This window comes from Hoplias malabaricus, chromosome 5 (genome assembly GCF_029633855.1).
Source record: "Hoplias malabaricus isolate fHopMal1 chromosome 5, fHopMal1.hap1, whole genome shotgun sequence".
In the NCBI taxonomy this organism is placed as follows: domain Eukaryota; kingdom Metazoa; phylum Chordata; class Actinopteri; order Characiformes; family Erythrinidae; genus Hoplias; species Hoplias malabaricus.
The window spans coordinates 2,466,217-2,489,549 of record NC_089804.1 but is presented as its reverse complement, the minus strand read 5'-3'; the positions used below and the strand labels follow the sequence as shown (position 1 = coordinate 2,489,549).

The following is a 23,333-nucleotide window of genomic DNA, read 5'->3' as shown; positions in this document are numbered from 1 at the left end:
GTCTATTGGGATTTGTGTGAAGAATGGCCACAGTACGCATCCAGATGCAGTTTGTTCTCATGCATTGTGGGGACCTTACATAGACTTCCATTTACAATCAATTGCTAGCTTTAAAATATGTCTTCACTTTTAAGGGAAGGATTTGTTAGATTTCAGTCCCCACAATGTGATATATACCTGGTACCCACAAACAAACACATACACACCGTTGATCTAAATGATGTCTGAACTAATCTCTCTCTCTCTCTCTCTCTCTCTCTCTCTCTCTCTCTCTCTCTCTCTCTCTCTCTCTCTCTCCAGCCGTGTCTAATCTGGACGTGGAGAGTAAGCTGACCAGTCACTATCAATCCGCTTTTCACCTGCAGAGGAATGTGTTCTTGCCGTCCACGCGCCCGGCCTGCGTCGAGGAGCTGCATCAGAAGGCCAAGCACACACTCCGAGCTCTCTATAGAGGTCAGACCGATCAATAATCAATCATCACTCTCTTAAACACCCAGCTCCTGAGCTCCCTACAGATGCCAGACTGATCAGTAATCAATGTTCAGTAATCACTTATGCTGATCAATAATCAGTGATCACATTCTTTATGCTCTCTCTCTCTCTCTCTCTCTCTCTCTCTCTCTCTGACCGCTGAGTGCAGTGAGTAGACAGTGGTCAGACACTGCCCTCTGGTGGACACTCGGAGGCGAGTCTCTTTCACTCATGAGTGTGTCCCCAGGGGTCATAGCTGCGGAGGGGGGTGTGTCCACCCTGCGGTTAGCTCCTCCCCCTGGGACAGTGGTGAAGGCCAAGGCCCTGGGGCCGGATTCACACAGAAGGGTCTGAAGATACAGTTACGAGGTTCAGAAGGATGTCCTTAAATGTGTTTCTCTTAATAAATGCAATTATTTCATTACATTTTCTCAAGACACTATTTATTTATTCAGTTATTTTCTTAAGTGGGTAATTTCCACTGAAGAAAATAAGAACAGACCACGACTGAGTGAACTGCGAGCAGCTGAGAGCAAAACAGGCGAAGAGTCAAATAAGAGCTCAAAAATATAACGTCAAACTAAAAATGAAAAAAGGAAGGGGAGGAAATAACCTGAAGTGAAAGCCCACCATCACGTATCCAGTTGCTGTTTGTTCTCATGCATTGTGGGGACCTTACACAGCCTTCCATTTTAAATCCTTTGCCAGCGTTAAAACATGTCTTTACCTTTAAACAAAAATTGTACGGGAAATAAACAACAGAAAAAAAAAAAAAAACATTTGTCACGTTTTCCTCGTGTAGAGACTGACCGATCTCCACTTTTAACTTTTAACTTTGTTAAATTAGACACTACTGACCCCCCACTTTAAACTGATCGTTTTAGCCACAATTTTGGAAGAATAGTTTAATCTAAAGTACAAATTTAGGTAAAAAAAAAATCCCATTTAAGAACTGTTCCTTTGTGAATCCGGCCCCTGGAGGTAAACCAGGAGTGACACTGGGTCATCACCTGTTCCTGTAACTGCCCAGAGATGTGTTCAAGCAGTGGGGTTCACACTGACCGGAGGGAGAGCGCCCCCTGCTGGTCACATACACCACCTCCAGTGGCCACACACACTTTCTCAGGTGTCTCACGTCCAGTCCAGGTCCAGACCTGCTGAGTCTGGCTCGGCTTCTACAGTCCCTTCATTTGTCATTCACCACCAGATTAATGCTTGCGTTTAATAAGTGTGTGTGTGTGTGTGTGTGTGTGTGTGTTAACAGACGAGCAGCAGAGACAGGAGGCGATTGAGCGAGACCGGAGGGTGACCATCTCTCTGTCTGTGGCCCCGCCCATGCTCTCGTACCCCTGCCCCGGCACCCTCAGGAACCAGGACCCCCTCCAGACGGTAAACACACACACACACACACACACACATTTGTCTGGTGTGTTTGTGTTATGTATCAGCTGTGTGTGATGTTTTTAAGTGTGTGTGTGTGTGTGTGTGTGTGTGTGTGTGTAAGACAGAAGGTAACACACACACACACCTGGGTGGACGGTGGCATGCTGGTGACCATCAGCATGTTTTGAGTTGATGTGAAGTTGCAGGGCCACTGCGGTCGTCCAGGCCTCTCCTCATCTCCCTGTGATCTGATTGGACGTTTGTGTTTGTTTTTGTTATGATTCATTTCATCACAGCGTGTGTCATCCACAACGCGGCCGACGCCATGCAGCATGAGCTATGATCACCTCGCACAACACACACCACTCTACACACTGTCGGGGCTGGGTTAGTTTACTCCCACCAGCAGGGGTCGCCACCTGTAATATTTACAGTGGGGCTGGAGGCTGTGTGAACACTTTAGAAACCCTTTCGACATAAAACTTCATCAAAAAAGCGTCCTAAAGTTATGTAAAGAGAAGGAAATGAAAGAAACAAATGCAAATATTAGACTCTGTGATGGATTTATTGAGAAAACTGATCCATTGGTTAAAGTGTGTGAACCTTTGCCTCCAGTATGTGGTGTGACACACTCCTGCAGCAAAAAGTGCATCTAAATGTTTCCGGTAACTGTTGATTAGTTCTGCACATGGACTTTGAGGAATTTTCACCTGTTCCTCAGTAAAACAACAGCTTCAGCTCCGTTCGGTTGGTTACGTTCCTCCTGTTTCACAACGTTTCTGTGGGATTAGGCTATGGATCTTAACTAGATCTTTCCAAAACATGAACTTAATCCTTCTTTAACCACTTTCCGGTAGAAAGACTTGCGCATTAAGGGTCATTTGACCTGCAGCATGACCCACGTTCTCTCAAAATCCAGCTCGTGAGCAGAGATCCCGACATTTTCCTTTAGACTCTGCATGCGCACCATTGTTGTTCAGTCTTCTCCTGATGGAGGAGCTGTTTGAAATGACCATGGGTTCCTTTGTGAGTTCACAGACTGCTACACGCCTTGCTCTTGGTGTTGTTTTTTGTTGCTCCACAACCTCTCCGTGACTCTCAGTGACGGACCGGCCGCAGGTGACAGCTACGTTTACCTCAGGTCTTTTTCACAGTGTGTGTTTTCCTCCTTCCTCACGCTGCAGGAGGATGAGGATGATGATGAGGATGCGAGGGATGTCGCTGTGCAGGTAGCACACAGACAGGTAAAACCCTCACGTCCTGCTGTGTGTGTGTGTGTGTGTGGGTGTGTTATGTTGTCATTTTTTCACACAGTGAGGAGCCCAGTGCCTTACGCCTGATCTTTACCATGGGCAGCCATTGAAGGAGCAGTCGGCCATTTTCTCACCTGTTTCCTCATCACTTTATGACACAGATTTTACACTGATACCCAGTGGCCTGGATGTGGCAGAGTTCCTGTATTAAACCCTGTTGTAAACATAGCCACCCCGATTTTGTAGTCCTGCCCTTATTGTCAATAAGGATCGACAACAACAAAAAAACAGCAATGAAACAAAATGGTGGTGAAAAAGGCTGCCTGCTCCTATAATGCGCTGTGTTTTATTTTTTTTGCAGCAGGACTTTGTGGGGACGTGAGGAACAGCGTTTTGTGTTTTCCGGCTCAAACAAATGTGTTTTGGTCTTTTGTTTCCAGCAGGATTTGTTTGCAGGTCGACCGTCAGTGTCACATGACCTTCCTGATGTTTACAGCCTCAACACATCAACTAGCTTCTGGGGCTTACATGTGGCGTTGTGTGTTAGCCTCAGTGCTGCAGTCATCCCCTGAGAACTGCAGAGTAGCTCAGTGCTAACACGCACATCATTAAACACACACATCAATAAACACACTGCAGCTAACACTCATCAATAAACACACACTGCAACTAAGATTCACACTACAGCTAAAACACACTGCAGCTAACACTCATCAATAAACACACACTGCAGCTAACACACATCAATAAACACACACTGCAGCTAACTCACATCAATTAAAACACACTGCAGCTAACACTCATCAATAAACACACACTGCAGCTAACTCACATTAATTAAAACACACTGCAGCTAACACTCATCAATAAACACACACTGCAACTAAGATTCACACTACAGCTAAAACACACTGCAGCTAACACTCATCAATAAACACACACTGCAGCTAACTCACATCAATTAAAACACACTGCAGCTAACACTCATCAATAAACACACACTGCAACTAAGATTCACACTACAGCTAAAACACACTGCAGCTAACACTCATCAATAAACACACACTGCAGCTAACTCACATCAATTAAAACACACTGCAGCTAACACTCATCAATAAACACACACTGCAGCTAACTCACGTCAATTAAAACACACTGCAGCTAACACTCATCAATAAACACACACTGCAACTAAGATTCACACTACAGCTAAAACACACTGCAGCTAACACTCATCAATAAACACACACTGCAGCTAACTCACATCAATTAAAACACACTGCAGCTAACACTCATCAATAAACACACACTGCAACTAAGATTCACACTACAGCTAAAACACACTGCAGCTAACACTCATCAATAAACACACACTGCAGCTAACTCACGTCAATTAAAACACACTGCAGCTAACACTCATCAATAAACACACACTGCAACTAAGATTCACACTACAGCTAAAACACACTGCAGCTAACACTCATCAATAAACACACAGTGCAACTAAGATTCACACTACAGCTAAAACACACTGCAGCTAACACTCATCAATAAACACACACTGCAACTAAGATTCACACTACAGCTAAAACACACTGCAGCTAACACTCATCAATAAACACACACTGCAGCTAACTCACATCAATTAAAACACACTGCAGCTAACACTCATCAATAAACACACACTGCAGTTAGCACATATTGCAGCTAACACATAAAAACACACTGCAGCTAGCACACACTGCAGCTAACACACATCAATAGACACACACTGCTGCTAAAATACACACTGCAGCTAACACAAAGCTGCAGCTAATATACACTGCAGCTAACACACATCAGTAAACACACTGCAGCTTAAATATACACTGAAGCTAACACACACATCAGTAAACACACACTGCATCTAACACACAGCTGCAGCTAACACATCAGCAACACACACATTGGTAAGAACACTTGGCACTAATACACATTGGTGAACACAATTCAACAAGGTTCTATGCTAATGCACTATATTCAATGCTGCACTTTGACACACGCTGCAGTAAACAGACACTGTACAAAACACACACTGCAGCAAATAACTATATGGAATAAAAACAAGCTGCAGCTAACACACACGAGTAATCACCCTTCAGAAAACATACACTGCAGCTAACAGGAGTCGACTGCACCTTCATGTCCTATTGTTTATCCCCTGGGCTATGGCTCTGTTTCCTCCATCTCTGCCTGACTCATAGCTGTGTTGTTGTCTTTGTTTTGTTTGTGTGTTTGTTTGTTTGTTTGTTTGTTGTGTAGTTTGAGCGCACCCGATCCTCCTCCCCTACTGAATGTTGCCGATTCTCTCGATGGAGCAGAAAGGTACAGCACTTCAGGCCTGAATCCTCTAAGCCTGGGTTAAACCCTAATGCCTAAACCCTAACCTCTACTTTCTAACCCCTTATACCTGTACCCTAACCCCTAAACCTTAACCCTTAAACCGTAACCCTAAACCTAAACCCTAACATCTGAGCTCTAACTCCTGGCTTCATACTTTGCCCTTGTGTTTTATCAGGTGTAAATATGCAGGGAAAAGTCACAATTACAACATAATTAGAAATGAGATGAGGTTATAAGTGAGTGTAATGTTGCTTTTCCACTGCATGGTCCGGTCCCTACTCTACTGGACTCTACTCTCTGTTTAGTCCCTAGTCCCTGGGTGGTTTTCCACTTCCACAGCTCACCCCCTAAATGTACCTGGTGTCCACTGTATTGTATCTACTCTACTTCATTCTACTCTCTTGCTCCCTGTTTGGTTTTCCACTATAAAATCCAGCCCCCTCCCAAAATGTATCCGATGTCGTCTCTAACCCAGTCTCTAAGGGGAACAGTGGTCTTTGGAAACAACAACGGCGGCAGTAACGTTGAGCGGTGTGTACTCATGGTGTATTGGCGTGTTGTTGTTGTTGTTTGGGACTGAACACAGCTCCGTCATCAGTTCAGACAGATCAGTAGAGTGTGTTCCTTCCTTGTTGCAGTGTCCAGCTCTCGCTGGATTCTTTCGTCGGCCACCGATCCAAGGAGCGTTTGAACCTCTTCAAAAGACCACGGCGTCATTTTACGAGCTGCCGTCGTGAGTCGGATAAAAACAAACGTGATCTCTGCTGCAGCTGGAGATTTTACAGATGGAGAGTTGGTGCTGGTCGTCTGCGTTGCGTGGCGTAGAGTGACGACTCTCTCTGGACGATCAGCGCTCTGCAAGGTTTACACGCCACGGTTTAGTCCCTACTCGACTCGCTCTGAACCACGAGAGAACAGCCACTAAACAAGAACCTGCTTCCAGAACCAGGACCTGATTCACCTGGTGGAGAAATAGAAAGAAGAGTTGAGTGGAGTAAATAACATGCAGCGGAAAAGAGCCATAAGAGGTGGTGAGGTTGTGGTCCGTAAACACGTGGCCTTTTTTCCTCCCACTGTGTCGGGTTTAAACTCTGGAATGTGTGGAATGTCTTCAGAGCCTGAGGTTCCCTAAGAATGACACAGTGCCAGGGTTAAAGGAGTGTGTGTGTGAGGTATGATCCTATCATTACTGCACAGCGCTCAGCACTGAGGCCTAACCACAAACCACCACTGGGAGAGAGAGAGAGAGAGAGAGAGAGAGAGAGAGAGAGAGAGAGAGAGAGAGATGGAAAATTGTAAGAAAGAGCGATAAAAGAAGAGTGAAACTGTGTTCTCTGGAGTAAAGGAGCTTGATGCAGTGCCTCTGAGATGATCTGGAGTGGTGTTTGGGATCCAGATCTGATCCTCCAGCTCATCACGTGACATAATTTTTCTGTGAAGTCTGAATGCCATCAAATCCTCACAGCAATGTTCCAAGTCCTAATGTGTGCATTGCTGATCCTCCACAAGTACTTTCTTTCACATGCTCTCTCTCTCTCTCTCTCTCTCTCTCTCTCTCTCTCTCTCTCTCTCTCTCTCTCCCTCTCTCTCTCTCTTTCTCTCTCTCTGAACTTCATGAATGACATTCTTTCACCCCCCCCTCCACTCACACTTTCTCTCAGCTTTCTAATGAAAATAGCCTTTGGCCGAGAGCCAGATTGTGCCTCCTTTTGCCTTTTTCGCAGCCCTCTCTCTCTCTCTAGCTTTTGTTTCATGGCAGAACTCATCGGAGGTGTAGCTGCCCTCTTTGATTTCTCTCGCTCTCTCTGTCTCTCTTTCTTTCCCTCCCCTCCCTCTCTCCTTCATCTCACTTTGGGAGAGGTTTCCGTGGTAACCTGTCACTTTGTGGTCTCTTATTTTATTGTGAGGCCTTCATTGGGTGAGAGACAGAGGGAGAAAGTGTGTGTGTGTGAGAGAGAGAGAGAGAGAGAGAGAGAGAGAGAGAGAGAGAGAAGCTCACAGAGTAACTCTAAATCACAGCTCACTGTCACACAGGGTGTGTGTGTATGTGTTTGTGTGTGTTTCTCCACACACTCCACTTCTGTTGCGTTCGGTACACATCGTAAGGTAAGTGTTTAGTTTAACTCTTCTAACACAAGTCCGGCTTAAGTCAGGTTTGAGTCCGAGTTGAGTCAGAGTTGAGTCAGGACTAAGTGAACAGACCCAGACTGAGAAAAGCTGCTTTGACTTAAACCACTGAAATTCAAGATATAACCTAAAAAAAGTTGTTTTTTTTTTTAAATAATTTTTAAAGCACTTGAGTGTTGTCAGTAATTTTCCGGTGATACAATATCATCTTGTTTATAGAAATGATGGCATATTTTGACAATCTTTTAGAAGTCTTATGCAGTGCTAACCATTTAACCCCTGGTGACCTAATGGAGGATGGGATTTTTTTATAGCTGTTCCACCTGTCTGTCCTCTTGTGCATGCTGTGTCCATTTGTGTGACTGAGAAACTGATGTCTAATGATGCTTTTCCACTGTATTGTATCTACTCTACTTCACTCTTCTCTCTTCCTCACTTTAAAATCCAGCCCCCTCCCAAAATGTATCAGTCGTCTCTAACCCCGTCTCTAAGGGGAACAGTGGTCTTTGGAAACCACAACAACGGAGGCGGTAATGGTGTATTGGTGTGTTGTTGTTGTTTGGGACTGAACACAGCTCCGTCATCAGTTCAGACAGATCAGTAGAGTGTGTTCCTTCCTTGTTGCAGCATCCAGCTCTCGCTGGATTCTTTCGTCGGCCACCGATCCAAGGAGCGTTTGAACCTCTTCAAAAGACAACGGCATAATTTTACGAGCTGCCGTCGTGAGTCGGATAAAAACAAACGTTATCTCTGCTGCAGCTGGAGATTTTACATATGGAGAGTTGGTGCTGGTCGTCTGTGTTGCGTGGCGTAGAGTGACGACTCTCTCTGGACAATCAGCGCTCTGCAAGGTTTACACGACACGGTTTAGTCCCTACTTGGCTCGGTCTGAACCACGAGAGAACAGTCACAAAACAAAAACCTGCTTCCAGAACCAGGATCTGATTCACCTGGTGGAGGAGTGAAAGAGATGAGTAGAGTTGAGCTGGGTAGAGTAGGGAACATGTGGTGGAAAACTGCTGTAATATCCATAACTGCATTTTCTTCAAAGGTCTCCTAGCACCTTTGCTAATCCTCTGCTGATGCACATGCTCTTGCCTGCAGTACAGTACTGACCTCTGTAACTTCTGAAATCAGTCAATCCTTCACTGTTCTTACTGTATCTTCCTCCTCCAGGTTGAAGATGACCCAGACTCTGAGGATACAGGTCTAGGTGTCCGGTCCAAGTGCCCCATCCCGAACATGCCCTCGACTCTGGACAAACAAACCAACTGGACTGGGGCCCTGCCGCTGCCCACTCCCGAGGACAGGATGAAGAGCCATTCTCAGGCCATCAGCTCCTGCCTCGTCCCAATTAATGTCACAGGTAAATGTCTGCCAACATGAGGGTTCTAAATGGACCGGGCATCTCATGATGTCAGGATCAAAGGTATGGTACAGGTACAGGGACTTAGCCGAGTGAATCACTGGGACTAAAGTGTCACCAGGGTGGTCCCCTCAAGGGTCAGTATCTTTGTGTGTGAGCTTGGTCTGTGATTCATACAGTGCACTATAGTAGACTAGGACTAGGACACTCTCAGGATCCTGGGTTAGACCCTGTCCTCAGAAAGAAGGCCCAAACCCAGGCCTCCTCAGCCGCCATCATGCCACCTATCAGCCACCATCATGCCACCTATCTCACATATGTATATTGAAGCACAACTGCCCATACATCTTCATTTTATTAGGTGATGTATAAGCAGTTTGTCTTTGGTGAAACGGGAAACCTTTTTAAAGTAGACATTATTGATGAACATCATATTCTTTTCTGACAGTTTGGTATTTCATAGAATTTTTTTTTATCATAGAGCCCTGATCCAACATCTTCAACCTGCAAAATTAAATATCAAGATGTGTATTGTATTTGTGCCACAGTGGGACTACTGTTGTGCTTGTGCTACCAGAGATCCACTCTCCAGACCACAAGCAACTTCAAGAAAAAAGGGACATGCTGAATGATGCTGGGTTCCCCTGGGTGTGTGACGATTGTCCATTTGCTTAAAGGCATGGCCACCATACACCACCAGTTTGGAGAATGAAGTTGTCCCTACCCAGGACAGTCTCAGCTTCCAACTTTCTGAGTTCCTTTTAGTCCGGGGGGCTAGATCCATGGGAGCACAAGCAGACTGTTGAGAACATGAACATACATCTATGTAAGAAAGTTCCACGCTGATTGATTGAAAGAGGTTCATTATATTAAGAAACTGACAGAGATCTGGGTGTAATGATGAGTGTATGTTTTTTAGTTAAGAGGATTACACAGTCTTCAGTGCCGGGAGCTTTGACAGCAGCTTGAATACAGACCTGTGCTGCATGGTACAGCAAACTAAAAACTCAACCTTAGCCACAGCATAATTTGCTGGCCACTAGTTCTGGGCTTCTCATGCATTAATTGTTTGCAGAGGAAGCATCCACAGCTGCTTCTTCTTCTTCTGTGATTTCAGCCTTTTCTTATGTGTCTATATCTCCATCTCCCAACTCATCCGCCATAAGAAAAAAACTTAGTGGCTATAGCTTTTATACCACATTTAGCATTTTCTTCATACAAACATACTAAGGATGTGCATTCTGGCCGTTTTAAGCTGTAAGGGTTAATGTGATTTGGGAGTAAATTGACACAGGCTGTAAACCTAATTTCTTAGCTGTTATGATTGATTGTAAGAGGATTGCTGTTCTGTTGAGCATTTGAGCTTAGAGTAGAGCTAACTAACAGCACTGGACATTGACAGACGCTTGTCCTCTTTTACACCGTGACTTTTATCCTTAGTGGATGATGTGTTTTCATGCTAGTTTTGAAGAGAATACATTTTCTCTGATTACAGACCTAGATCGAGTGTTAGTCTGTTAGCTTGTGTTTTATATAAATAACCATTTAGTGATTTCAGTGGTTTTTTCAAATACTGGCCTCTGGATAAATTAACCACGTACTTGAGCCCCTATGTACATAGCACAGTACACATGCTGAATTAACATGATTAATTGCTAAAGCTAAAAGCTTCCTTCAGGTATAAATGCATAATAAGACACACATAGGCTTAAAAAATCTGCAAGTCATAACTTAAACTCTGATGACTTTCTGGTTGTCCTGGATACGTAGTCAGTGCCAGGAAATGCAAAGCTTTGAGACGTAGCTCTATGCATGCTAATTAGCTGCATTAAAATCACAAAGGAGTGGGTAGAATTGATTTGCTCTGAGTGGGGCTTTAAAGGACACTTCATCCAAAAACGCTGATCATAACACTTTACAACAAGGATACATTAATTAATAACAGTTCAGATTAGTATAAGGTTTTAATACATTGTTTATATTTATATAGTGAATGGTTAATTATCAAATGATGCAAGCCTTTAGTTTTTCTCGTTGTAAAATTCTGAAATAAATTAAGCTGTATGTGTAATTTATATTCCAAAGTAATTAATTTTATAATCAATTATAGTAATAGAGATGTATTTCCTATGACTCGATTATGTAATGTGTATGAAATCCATGGTATGGTGAGTGCAGCATTAAATGTTATTTTGCATGACTCATTATGACCTATACCTAAAATTATCTAAAATGATTTTCATTAACTATCAATAGACATTTAATAATCACTTCTTATTTTCCCTTGAAATTAAGCATGGATATTCTCATATACATCATTGGCATCATTGTCATTACAGGACCTGGGTCAGTGTTATTTCTAATTCTGATTATAGTGTTATATCTAATTATATACAACTTTTTCACATAGGTATTAAACCATGTTTTAGTCTAGCTTGGTGTTTTAATGACTTCTTTCATGTTGCATGGGATCGTGTTGTGTCAGTGATGAACTTTTGTTCTATAATCTATAACTGGCCAAAAATATTCACCCATAAACATCTTTATTCTTGAAGTGTCACCCTTTCCGACAGAGGCATGTAGAGAACTGTTATTTTGTAACATTTTGTTTTATACAAACTAAGACTTCCTGATCAGACTATTTTTTTATTGTGGTCAGTGGAACATTCTCAGAATATCGAGCCTCCATCAGCACAGAGATTAAGCGAGTAGCGACTTTCTTAGCAACTTTCTTCTCACTCTGGATCAGTTTGTTTTGAAATTAAAAGCTACAGCTGAAAAGTCTGTGCTGGGACCCAATCACAAAGCAGCGCTGTAAGAACACACCATAACACCTCACACAGAAAAGAAGGTTAGGACATAATTGTGAACATTTTTTATAAGAATTGATCTTATAAAAAGTAGATTCCTTTTTTAGTCAAAATTAGAGTAGAAATCACAGAGGAAATACAACTCATCAATATTTTACCCATGTACTTAAGGAAATGTCATTAGTTCCTACCCACCTCTGTTTACTGAATGTAAAGTAGCTGCTTTATGGCATGTGACACACTTAGTAGTCCCAAGTCTACTGTGAGAAACAGGAGAGAAGGGAGGAGATGTATTTGGCCGAGATGAGCTCCTGACTTCTGCTGTTCTTCACAGGGGTTGGTTTTGACAGAGACGCCAGTGTCCGTTGCTCCCTGGTCCATTCCCAGTCTGTTCTGCAGAGAAGGCGGAAGCTGAGAAGACGGAAAACCATCACTGGCATTCCCAGACGAGTGCAGCCAGACTTAGGCATGTAAATCCTTTTGAAATTGCTCTTTTGTGTCAGTCTCATTTTGCTGTTACATGCAATTATAGCTTCATGTTTGTTTACAAGTAAATGAAATATGCCTCATATTAGCTAAACATGTTGCTTTGGATAAAATGCTTTAGTACATCAGGTGGTTTCATGATATAGGAAATAAATTATTGTTCATTTAGCCATCTAAAAAGGGATTAACTTCACAGTGGACTGGTTGACTAACTAGCAAACCATACACTGTTTTGCTCAGTTAATTTTAAATCACTGTTGCTAGTCTTTATCAGTATTTCGGTGCTGTAACTGTATTTAGGAGTAGGTTTGGATTTTGTAGGAATAAATTACTTTGTTTAATGGAGCTACAGGTGTTGAAAACAACAAAATTCCAGTAGCTCACTGCCACATTCAGGTAATATCCAGTCGAAGCATAGCTGAAATAAGACAGAAACACCCCAAAGACTCTTAAAGGCTAAGCACCAGCTATATGAAAGTGTCAAACAAATAAATACAGTGGAATTTGAGTTTCTAACTTCTGTTATTGATAGTCAGAAAACATGTTATTTCTTACTAATTCAAGGAATAAGGTTTAAAAGACCATTGGTCCCCCCCACAATGGTGTTCGGAAAACTCTAATAGGCGTCTTGCATGTGACGTAGATGGTGGACAACAACTCTAGAAGTTGCAATTTAATGCAAAATGACGAAAAGGTGTGTTGTTTTTGGCTGCAATAATTCAGTGTACAGTGGGACATCTGTGCACAAATGGCCCAAAGATCCCAAAATATCCAGAAAATGGACTAAATTTGTCAACTTTAAATGGGCACTTTGAAAGGACCATCAGCTCACTCCATTATCTGTAGTGCTCATTTCACTGGTGCTTTTCAAACAATATGGGCATGTAAGGAAACCAGCAAAAGGTGTTCAAGAGCCTCTGTATACATGGAGGTAAACAGGGTAAGTACACTTACTTCGCCTGTTTTAGTTGGTGTTAGTTAACGTTAGCTTGACTTGCTAAACTTGGTGGCTCATTATACTAGGCTACAAAGTTGCATTAATGGGGTTTATAGTGTCGGATGAATTTGAGTTCGACTTCGATCACATTTACAAGAATAACGGTACATCTAAATTTGAGTTTAGCTTATTGCTAGGCTACTGTCATGAATAATGTTGGTTATTTAGCTAGCTAGATACTGCCATAACAGTCAGTCATAACAGTGTTTTACCGCGGCTTTGTTCAGCTGTTGTCCACCAGTGATGTCACGGTTGCATTCAAGAATTTCCGTAGCGAGTCCGGGTTTTTCCATCAGTTTAATAAAATTGTCATTTTTAAAGCAAATTAAGCATGCTATTTTCATTTTAATTCATACTTATATATGTCAGTAACTAAAATAATGTGAAATATTCATGGAGGTCCATTAAGTGGTGCTTAGCCTTTAAGTCGACTTTGTGCTGACAGATATGATGTTTTATCTTCTAAACATGTGTGATTTAAGCTTCAGTTTGCAGGAGCATGGTCTGTGTTCTGGTGTTTAGCCTGTTAGCTCACTTTTCTAAGCCTGGCTAAATAAATAATGATGTCCCCTAAATTAGAAAAGTGTCCTGAATTTTAAACATTCCTGGACACAGACTGGCAATAAAAATGCTTTGCAGAAACACAGATGAGCATTACACTGTTTACAAATGATCTCTCTCCTTTCCAGACTCGGATGAGTCCCCAGTTGCTAGGGAAAGGACAGTGATTGTGCATGCCAGCCCTGAAACCTTCCCAGAAGACCTCATCCTCACTCGTCTTAACACCAGGGACTCTGGCTGCCAGACAGATGACCTTCTCATAGTCGCAGCTGCACCATCTCGTCGACGGATTCGAGCTCAGAGAGGTCAGAGTGGAACTGTTCCACTCTCCCATTCTACAGGGAATATCTCCTCTCTGCCAGAAAGTTCAGAAACCACGTTCACGGCCTCCCTTGGCTCCCGTTTGCGTTCCCGTAGCTTGCCTCGAGAAGGTGGCCGGTTAGTCAATGAAGGTCGCAACCAGAGTGACGATGATGACGATGATGAAGATGAAGAACTTTCCCCATTTGAAGCAGATTTCCTTGCGGTAGAAAGAGAGCACCTGCTGAAAGATGAAGGAGAGAGCACTGATGACCAGGTGCGGCCAGAAATGCAGCTCGGCAGCCTGAAGTTCAAGCAGCACCCTGAAAGTCCCGAGCACGTCTGGATAGAACGAGCTCGGTCCCATCTGCCTCATAAAGTGGACATGGAAAGTTGTGAGATTTCCTCTAGCTCGGACACATTCAGCAGCCCCATCCACTCCAACGCTGGTGTACTCACCAGCCAGATGGACCACAAGGAGGACCACCAGTCTTCCAGTGGCAACTGGAGTGGTAGCAGCTCGACGTGCCCATCTCAGACATCAGAGACTATTCCTCCTGCAGCCTCACCTCCACTGACAGGATCTTCACACTGTGACTCAGAGCTGTCTCTAAACGCAGCTCCTAATGCCAGTGAAGACTCCACTGGCTTCATTATTGATTCCTACCCTGTGGACAGGCTCCATGGTCACAGAACAGGATCTTTCAATTCTACTGCAATGGACATGCTGGATGACGCTAGAGTTATCATTGCAAACGAGGGTGATTGGAGATACCATGATGATGGCCACAGTACATCATGCCACCAGGGCTTAAGCCCTGAACACTCCAGGGAAGAAGTGGGCAACCTGGAATGTCCCAGTTTTGCAAGCATAGCCACATTTGAGAGCTTAGATAAGCCTCCTTCTGAAAAGGCTGATACCATGTCACATTTCTCCGTGGATGCTGAGGGCTACTATACCTCCATGCACTTTGACTGTGGTCTTAAAAGTAGCAAAAGTTTCACTTACAGCTATGCATCTGTGGACCAACGAAAGGAAGACTACAAAGGTCACACTCTTGGGAGACACAGTCTTTCCCTGCGGAAACCAAAGGTGAAGCCGTCACCACCAAAACGTAGCTCATCTTTAAAGAAAATCAGCAGCCATGCTGGACCTGCTCCAGAAACAACTGAACCAAAGATAACTGTTGAGCAACCTTTACCGATGTCTTCCAAGGAGAAAGTGTTGCAGTCAGGGTCAAGCGACCCATTTGAACAGCCAGAGTGTGAGCAGCCAGTGGAAGCCTGGGGGGTTCAGAGTTGTCATGAGGTTCCAGATATTTCTTTCCTTAGCTCTACAGACACGCACTCCTTCAAGGATGAGGGAGCCGTGCAGGCTGACTATGCAGACCTCTGGCTTCTAAATGACTTGAAATCCAACGATCCCTACCGATCATTGTCAAACTCCAGTACTGCTACGGGTACAACAGTCATAGAATGCATAAAGTCACAGGAAAGCTCAGAGTCACAGAATTCCCAAGCTGGCTCGAGGTCCACAACTCCTTCACTGCCATCGGTGGAGCATGAATTCAGACTGCCCTCCCCGGAGAAGCTAGTAGGTCTTGCGTCCCCTTCCAGTGGCTACTCAAGCCAGTCAGAGACACCAACATCATCTATTCCATCAGCTTTCTTCCCAAACCCCAACCCTTTGTCCCCCCCTGGTGGAAAGAGGAAACCAAAAGTCCCAGAGAGGAAGTCTTCTCTCGCTTCGTTACAACAGCGCACATCTAAGAGGGACCTTGAACTACCCATTATACCTCCTTCCCATCTCGACCTAAGTGGCCTTCACAGTGTCAACAAGCCTTCAACCCACAGGAACCACATGCACCTCCTCCGCCAGAGCCAACAGAAGATGGCAGCAGTGAAAGATGTATTTGGAGCTTCAAAAGCTGCAAACGTTGAACCTGATGGCGCTACTCCATTGATAATCACACCAACGGTGCTTCGTTCAGTTCAGCTACGTTCGGTTGGAAAATCTGGGGAAGGAAACCACGATCAGCCTTGTTCAGATGCTTCCACTAGACCCAAGTGCCCCACTGTAAGTACTGTCACTGGATCCACCAGTAGCAAACACAATGAGACAAGAAAGCCCCCACCTTACAGACCTCTCACAACTGAAACCTCCTCTCAGGACAACTGTGAATCCCTGCTTACTCCGGCAGATGGACCAGCTTCTGGGAGTTTAGCAGGCCATCTTGGTGCTAGAAACAGATTTGACAGGTTAGCCCCAGCACATCATTGGAGCACGAATACCATCATTGCAATGTCTGAACCACACAGCCAGGATTCCACCACAGCAAACGTATCAGAGGATACAATAGATCTAAAGGAACATGCTGACCAGCAGACAAGCACTTCATATGAGCTCTTGCCTCAATTCACATTAGAAACAGACAAAAGACAAGCAGGTATTCCTGAGGCAATGGAAGAAAACCCAACAGGATCCCAATCTGATCATCAGGGTCTTGAAAATGTGCCTGATTTAACGCACCAATCTTCACTGGAAACGTTGCAGATTAATCCAAGCAATGATGCCAGCGGTCAAGGAAAAGAAACACTGACATCAGGTGATCCAGCCAGAAGTGCCTCACAGGAAAATATGGAGGAAGAATCCACACCAGACACAGAGGGCTACTTCAGTAAAGGTATGTCTCCAATGTCATTTGCTTTTTCAGAATCAAGGCAATTCCCTGGTTGTTCTTTCTTGTTGTGAAAGCAACTTCAGTCATATGTACATGTACCTTTAAAACCTAACAAATCTCTTGCAGAATCGACACCTAGTGATCCAACAGTGTCCCCTCTGACAGAGGAATCCAAACCAGACGAGGACAGCGTCTTCCTTTCACCAAGTAAAACCCGCACAACAGAGGACCTCTTTGCCATGATTCATAGGTAGGTTTCCAGTATGTTTTGAATTTATTTTAAAAAATTGGTCTTCAAATTGTGAAAATAGGTTATGTATTTTGGTGCCATATTTGAATCCTTATTTATAAAGTTGCTCATAGACCCAAGGTTTTCCATCAAAGAAAAGGTCAGCTGAGCTTTGTGAAGAACTAATCCAGTGTAACAAATTGTGTTCAGTGTATAAGACCCTATGTAGAATCTTTGTTTTATAAGGTGTGCTTTTCTATATGTGATCAAAACCATATGTTGTTCAAGGTCAAAGCGAAAAGTTCTTGGCAGAAAGGATTCTGGAGAAAAGGCTCGTCTAAATGCTTTCTCACTCAACACTCCTGCAACCTCTCCCAGCACCCCGGTCACTCCACCAACTCCAACGAGCTCCCAGCGAGCCCCAGGACCAATCTACAGGAGTGCCAAAAAGTCCAGTACCTCCAATGAGGAATTCAAACTGCTGCTGCTTAGAAAGGGAAGTCGCTCTGATTCCAGTTATCGCATGTCTGCCACTGAGATCCTTAAAAGTCCCATTGCATCCAAAAGTATTTGCGACAATTTATCGGAAAGTTCCAAACAATCCGAGGAGTTCCCCTCACCTCTACAGCTACAGTCTCCGGAGGGAATGCCCGAGCAGTTACCAAGCCCCTTCCCAAAAGTCAACGTGGAGGGCTTCTCCCCAAAAGCTTTTCCTAGTGGCTCTTCCAGGCCAGGACGCTCCAGGATACCGCCAGCTGCCAACAGCAGTCGTTACAGTACTCGCAGCCGACTGTACACAACTCCCATGCAGGCGATTTCTGAAGGAGAAACGGAAAACTCGGACGGGAGTCCACACGATGACCGTTCCTCCTAAAATAAAAAGAAATAGAAGAATAGCACCTTCTGATTTCAGCTACTCAATGAGAATACGTATGTTTGAACTTGAAGCCAGTGACATATTTGAATTATTTATAACTTGTGCTCAGTTGATACCATTTTCGTATCCCAGAGATTACATTTTCACTTCCATAATTTTGTCTTACACAAATGTTTATGTATGACTAGGGCACCACTTTTGGAAAACTTTTGGAAGATAGTAGATATATTGATTAACTTTACAAATCTTAAGACCAAGTATGGTGTTAAAACATTGTGAGATCATCTTCTAGGAATATGTAGTACATCACTTGGACACAGCAAGCTTTTCACACAAAATGATATTATAGTAGGGGCATTAAATATGAAACAAAATATTGTGTGTACACAAACACAAATTTTCCCATTGCAGAAGAAACTTAGGACAATCAAATAGTGGCCTTTTAACAGTGTTTGTTGTAGCAACAAATAGTGAGTTTACTCAAAATGTATATTTTTAAAGAATATATTACAAGATCAGTCCGGCTTTAGCTTGACTTTACAGTCATTGTGTTGGAGGTTTGCCCATGTAGGTTTATCCTAATGGCTTACAATTTTGCACTTATTACAATTTCTAAAAAAAAATACATTTTTTACAAAATCACAAAATTTAACTTTATATGAAAATTGTAAAAAATGAGAACTAGAGAACAAAATATCTAAAGCAACATAGATTAAGGAGAAAAAAACGTATCAAGCTCAATCAGTTCTGATCAGTGGACAGAGATTATTTTACTGATTGCTGCATTTTTCCAGATCAATATTTTTGAAAGTTTGTTGTTGAAATATGATTTAAATAACAATGCAAATGACCCAAAATAAATATGCAAACATCAAAGTAGTGAAATAAATTATGTAGCTCAATTCTGTGAAAACATCTACCAAGTTGAGATGATGATGACCACTTAACATTTTTCAGATACAAAGGAAAAAATAAAACAATCCCAACATGTATAGAACAATAATACAATTCATAGACAAAATCTCTTTCAAAAAAATAATTTAAATAGTTTTTAAAGCATGCGTTGTTATTGTCATTGTTCAGGTATAATTCATTCTACTGGCCATATTCTCCCTATCTGTACTTTTACTGTTGTTACTGTTACTGCAAAACAATTTCCACATTTGTTTCATTTTTCATTTAAAATTCTAAAACAGATGCTGTTTTAGAGTTGAAAAACAGACCACTAAAAATGGTCCAAATTGACTTCAAATTATTGTTGCTACATTAAGTTCATTCAAAATTTCATAGACTTATTTCCTTCCTTTTTTTGAGATCTAACAGTGACCATATGCATATGTCAAATTGTATTTGGTAAATGAGGCCTGAACAAACACAAATATTATTTACTGTTCTCAAATATAATTATTTCTCAAATTCTTAGAGATCATTTCTATTTGCTTGTAAAGTTCTAAAAGGAGATATCAGTGTGAAATGTGTGTGATAACACTAATTAGGTACCCAGTGTTAACTGTAGAAATTCTACATGATTAATTAATAACTGAGACCACTGAATTTGTGTTGTGTGTCACACCTTTATAAGTAATTCTATCAAAGCTGATTTTCTCTGTGACAGAAATGAATGAGATTGTAGACATTTTTTGCTGTTGTTTCAGTGGCAGTGATCTTCAGTGGCTAAAGGACCTTTTTAAAAATTATATCTTGTTGAGAAACATTTTTTGTTGTTGTTTACATTTACTTTTATGGCAATTAGCAGACACTCTTATCCAGAGCAATTTACAAAAGTGTGTTGTGTTCTGTCAGAGACCATTTGCTAGCTTGTACAAATCTAAAATACCCTTGAGCTCAGATACTGCCAACAAGGCCAGTGCTGACACCCAGAAAATATAGAATTAAATACAGCGTAAGTGCAATAACAAACAATACCTCTGTGTTTGGTAAAGAATAAATGTAAATACAATAAATCTAACAAATATTTAAGCAGTTTACAAAAGAGATCTAACTTCTATTTTTGTCACCAACAGGATATGATCTCATTCATTTCCCTGATTCAGGAACCCAGTTTAGATCTGAAATTTCTGATACAGGCCTGACACACTACTTCACACTTCAATTACTTTATATTTTTCACTGTGTAAACTAGAGTGGGAAGCCATTCCTAAACTAAAAACGGATCACAAACCAGCCTGTCTTTAACGTGGTGATATTTGGTCCTTTTCTCCTCCTCGTTTTCCTCTAGTGGTCACTGAATGAACTGCATGCATTAAGTTTCCAGACAGTGGTGACAGGTTTTTATAAAAACGTGTTAGTGGTCAAACTATGGTCAGTTCACTTGGATTTGTCTCGTGTGTGTGTGTGTGTGTTTGTGTGTGTGTGTGTGTGTTTGTGTGTGTGTGTGTGTGTGTGTGAGAGTGTGTGTGGAGTGTCTGTGACATTACTGTGTGTTTTGTCATAATTCCATGCTACTTTTTTTATCAAGTTGATAAAGAAACTTTGGCGCAAACTTATAGTGAAGACAAAGAAGATGAAACACAAAAGGACAAGAGTTATGTTAGAGTCAGGCTTTAAGGGACTGTGGCAAAGGGTCTGGATGTTTGTGCCTGATCTGAATGTGAAAAGATGAGAAGGAAAGGAGGGATACTTAGGATTAAGAAGAAATGCCACTAATTGGTGTGGAATGGTTGATTGTAGAGATTCTTTCCAGTGTTGGTGAATGGAATCCAGCATTTTATTCCCTCTTCACCTCCACACACACTTCATATGAAATGATGAAGATGATTATGTTGTTGATGGAAAAACCTCAATATCTCAACTCAATGCTAATTTGCTAGAAGTCAGGTTGTATTCACCACAACTGTCAACAATTCTGAGCATTTCACATCAACCCCAACTCTACTTTTAAAAATGCAGTGTTTCGGATGAAGATGTAGGAGCAGAAATAGAGAATGGTGTCCAAACTATGTTCTCATTAGTGTATAATCAGCAGTAAATAAGCCATTGTGGGTTTTGTTTCCAAAAAACTAATTTTCCATTAAAACCAGATGCCATTAAATCTTACACACTGCATTTTTTACAAGCAATCTCAAAAGAAATCTGGAGTAGCAGGTGGAACTCCTCTTTAAGCATGGATTAGGCTGAACCCTATGAATACTATGGATCCGAGTCATGTAAAACTGAAAGAAATTGCAAGTCTTTATCGGTGGTGTCTCTAATGTCAGGTTTTTGTTTGTTGACTGTGATTTAAGGAAAATACTGAAAAAAAAAAATCCAGATGGAAAAACTTAAAAAACAGAAGGTGTGGTACACAGTTGAACCTTTTTTTTTTTTTTTTTTTTTTTTTGGGGGGGGAATGGAATTAACCACTGATTTACAGTTCATTTATTGTAGGTACTGACCTGAAAGGCAAACCCTTACATAGAGCTTTTAAAAAAACATATACTGCGATCTCTGAAATGCAGAAGCAAGCTGTTGTTAAAGGAGAAATCTGCCATTTTTACCATTCGACCATTTGGAAAATGATGGTTGTTTGAAATGAACAAGTTAATGCTCCATGGAGTAAGACACCCTTCATAGGGGCAGCCATGTTTAAATTTAGATTAGTACAGAGCCACTGACACATCCAGGCTACTAGGCGTCAGCGTAAAGGCTGTTTGATAACAGTCACTGGAGAAAATGGCAGATTGCTCCTGTACAGGAAACAGATTTTTATTATTTTTTTCATCAGATGATTAAGCTCTGTCAAAGTAACACTGGTGCAGGAGATGTTTTTAACCACTTTAGCATAAAAATAATAAAATATTAAAATAATATAATAACAACAAAATAAGCTAATGTGCCCTCTTCTCCATCTGCTTTATGGAACTGCATATTATTCCTTTATTTATGTTTTTAAGCTATGTTTGGACACATTTGTCTTATTCATATTCATCTTTCTGATTCATTAATTCATTGTGATTTTGAAGCTAAAACACAAACGTGGCTTAAGAACAAGTGTGGTATATTTTTGGGATAAGTGAAATAAAATTGTGGTACGTTCTTGTGCACGAGTCTGGGCACCTGCGTTTACATGACACATCATCCTCATATTCCATAATTTCCAGCAGCATGCAAATGAATAATCATGTAATAAAAGTTCTCCCAAGATTGGGCACAGAGATAAAAATAAAACTATTTTAATAGTTAACAATTTGACAACTATAACAGTGGATTATGAAACATAGACCTCATGCCATTTCTGAAATGTGAAATTAAATTTTTAAATGGTATCTTTTTTTCTGATTAAAAAATGAACTGAATTGAACCATGTGACCCGGGGTGCCAGTGCTGTACATTTAGACGTTATTTATCAGCTGATATCACTGCTCTGATCTTAAAGAAACCTCTAAGACAAAGTAGAGCTCTGCATATTGTGGGTTTACACTAAAAACTGCAGCAAACTCCAATCGAATGAGTAAAAAATTCATTAAAAAAAAAAAATCATTCCAGGGTAACCTCTGCCTTGCACTGAACTGGAGGACTGTGTAAAGATTTGTCTTTCGCTGTACCTTCATTTATGGAGGAATTCTATACCATACAAATTGAAATTTATTGTGAAAACTCACAGGCAAGTAACACACATAAAATTCCATGTTAATTATGAACTCAGTGAGGGGTTAAAGAGCGCGGTACATTTTGCTGGTCAGTAACAACAGCAGTGAGAAAAAAGTGTGTATCTAGTGTGTAATAAGCATCACTTTTGTAATTTTGTACATATATAAATATGACCTTTTTAACATGTTCAGAACTGAAATTATGTTTTTTTTGTAAAAAAAAAAAAAAAAAAAAAAAAACAGAAAAGAAATGATTTCAGAAGTTTACATTATTTCCAAGCCTTTGTATATTATTTTTGGAGCTGTGCAGCAACGAGTCTTGTAATTTATTATTTTTAGGAAAATGTTGTGTACGTCTTCCCAGAAACTGAGTCCTTGTTCAAAGAGGAGGACAATAAATGTGATTGTTTAAAAAACATACATAAAAATCCCACTGTTTATCTGCATCACACCCACACCCCCACACACAGAAAATGCCACAACGTCTTTTTAAATAAATGTTGTAAAAAGAGTGGAGTCGTAAAACCTTTCATATCTTTATTCAACATAAACAGTTTGTTATTTGCATATCTGTAATAATTCCTGTAAGCTTATATTTATAAAAATCTGACATTAATTGAAGTGTTGTTTATCAACAAAATCATTTTTTCATCATATTAAATTAATCAATTTCAACTTAAATTGTTCAACTACTTCATATCAAAATTGGTATTTTTGTTGGTTGATGGCAACAAGATAGCAACATAGTAAATACATGTGTATATATGTGTATATAAACAAATTCCTAATGTAAACAATTACATAATAATCCATTTTGTTGA

At 41.3% G+C, this 23,333-nt stretch overlaps 1 protein-coding gene across 1 annotated transcript; it reads left to right on the top strand.

The window, feature by feature from the left end:
• Positions 1-323: 323 nt before the first annotated feature.
• nhsa (Nance-Horan syndrome a (congenital cataracts and dental anomalies)) lies at positions 324-22,095 on the top strand. Its single transcript, XM_066671455.1, has 8 exons — positions 324-453; positions 1,736-1,860; positions 5,409-5,471; positions 8,793-8,982; positions 12,127-12,258; positions 13,965-16,820; positions 16,944-17,067; positions 17,335-22,095. The coding sequence occupies exons 2-8, from the start codon at positions 1,807-1,809 to the stop codon at positions 17,918-17,920; spliced, it is 4,005 nt and encodes a 1,334-aa protein (XP_066527552.1). The 5' UTR covers positions 324-453; positions 1,736-1,806; the 3' UTR covers positions 17,921-22,095.
• The last annotated feature ends 1,238 nt before the right edge of the window (positions 22,096-23,333 follow it).

Excerpts from the sequence above, each read along its gene's own strand:
- nhsa (XM_066671455.1), top strand. The coding sequence starts at position 1,807 with ATGCTCTCGTACCCCTGCCCCGGCACCCTCAGGAACCAGGACCCCCTC. Across the intron at positions 12,259-13,964 it reads ACGAGTGCAGCCAGACTTAG|ACTCGGATGAGTCCCCAGTT; the intron begins GCATGTAAATCC and ends TCTCCTTTCCAG. Across the intron at positions 16,821-16,943 it reads AGAGGGCTACTTCAGTAAAG|AATCGACACCTAGTGATCCA; the intron begins GTATGTCTCCAA and ends AATCTCTTGCAG.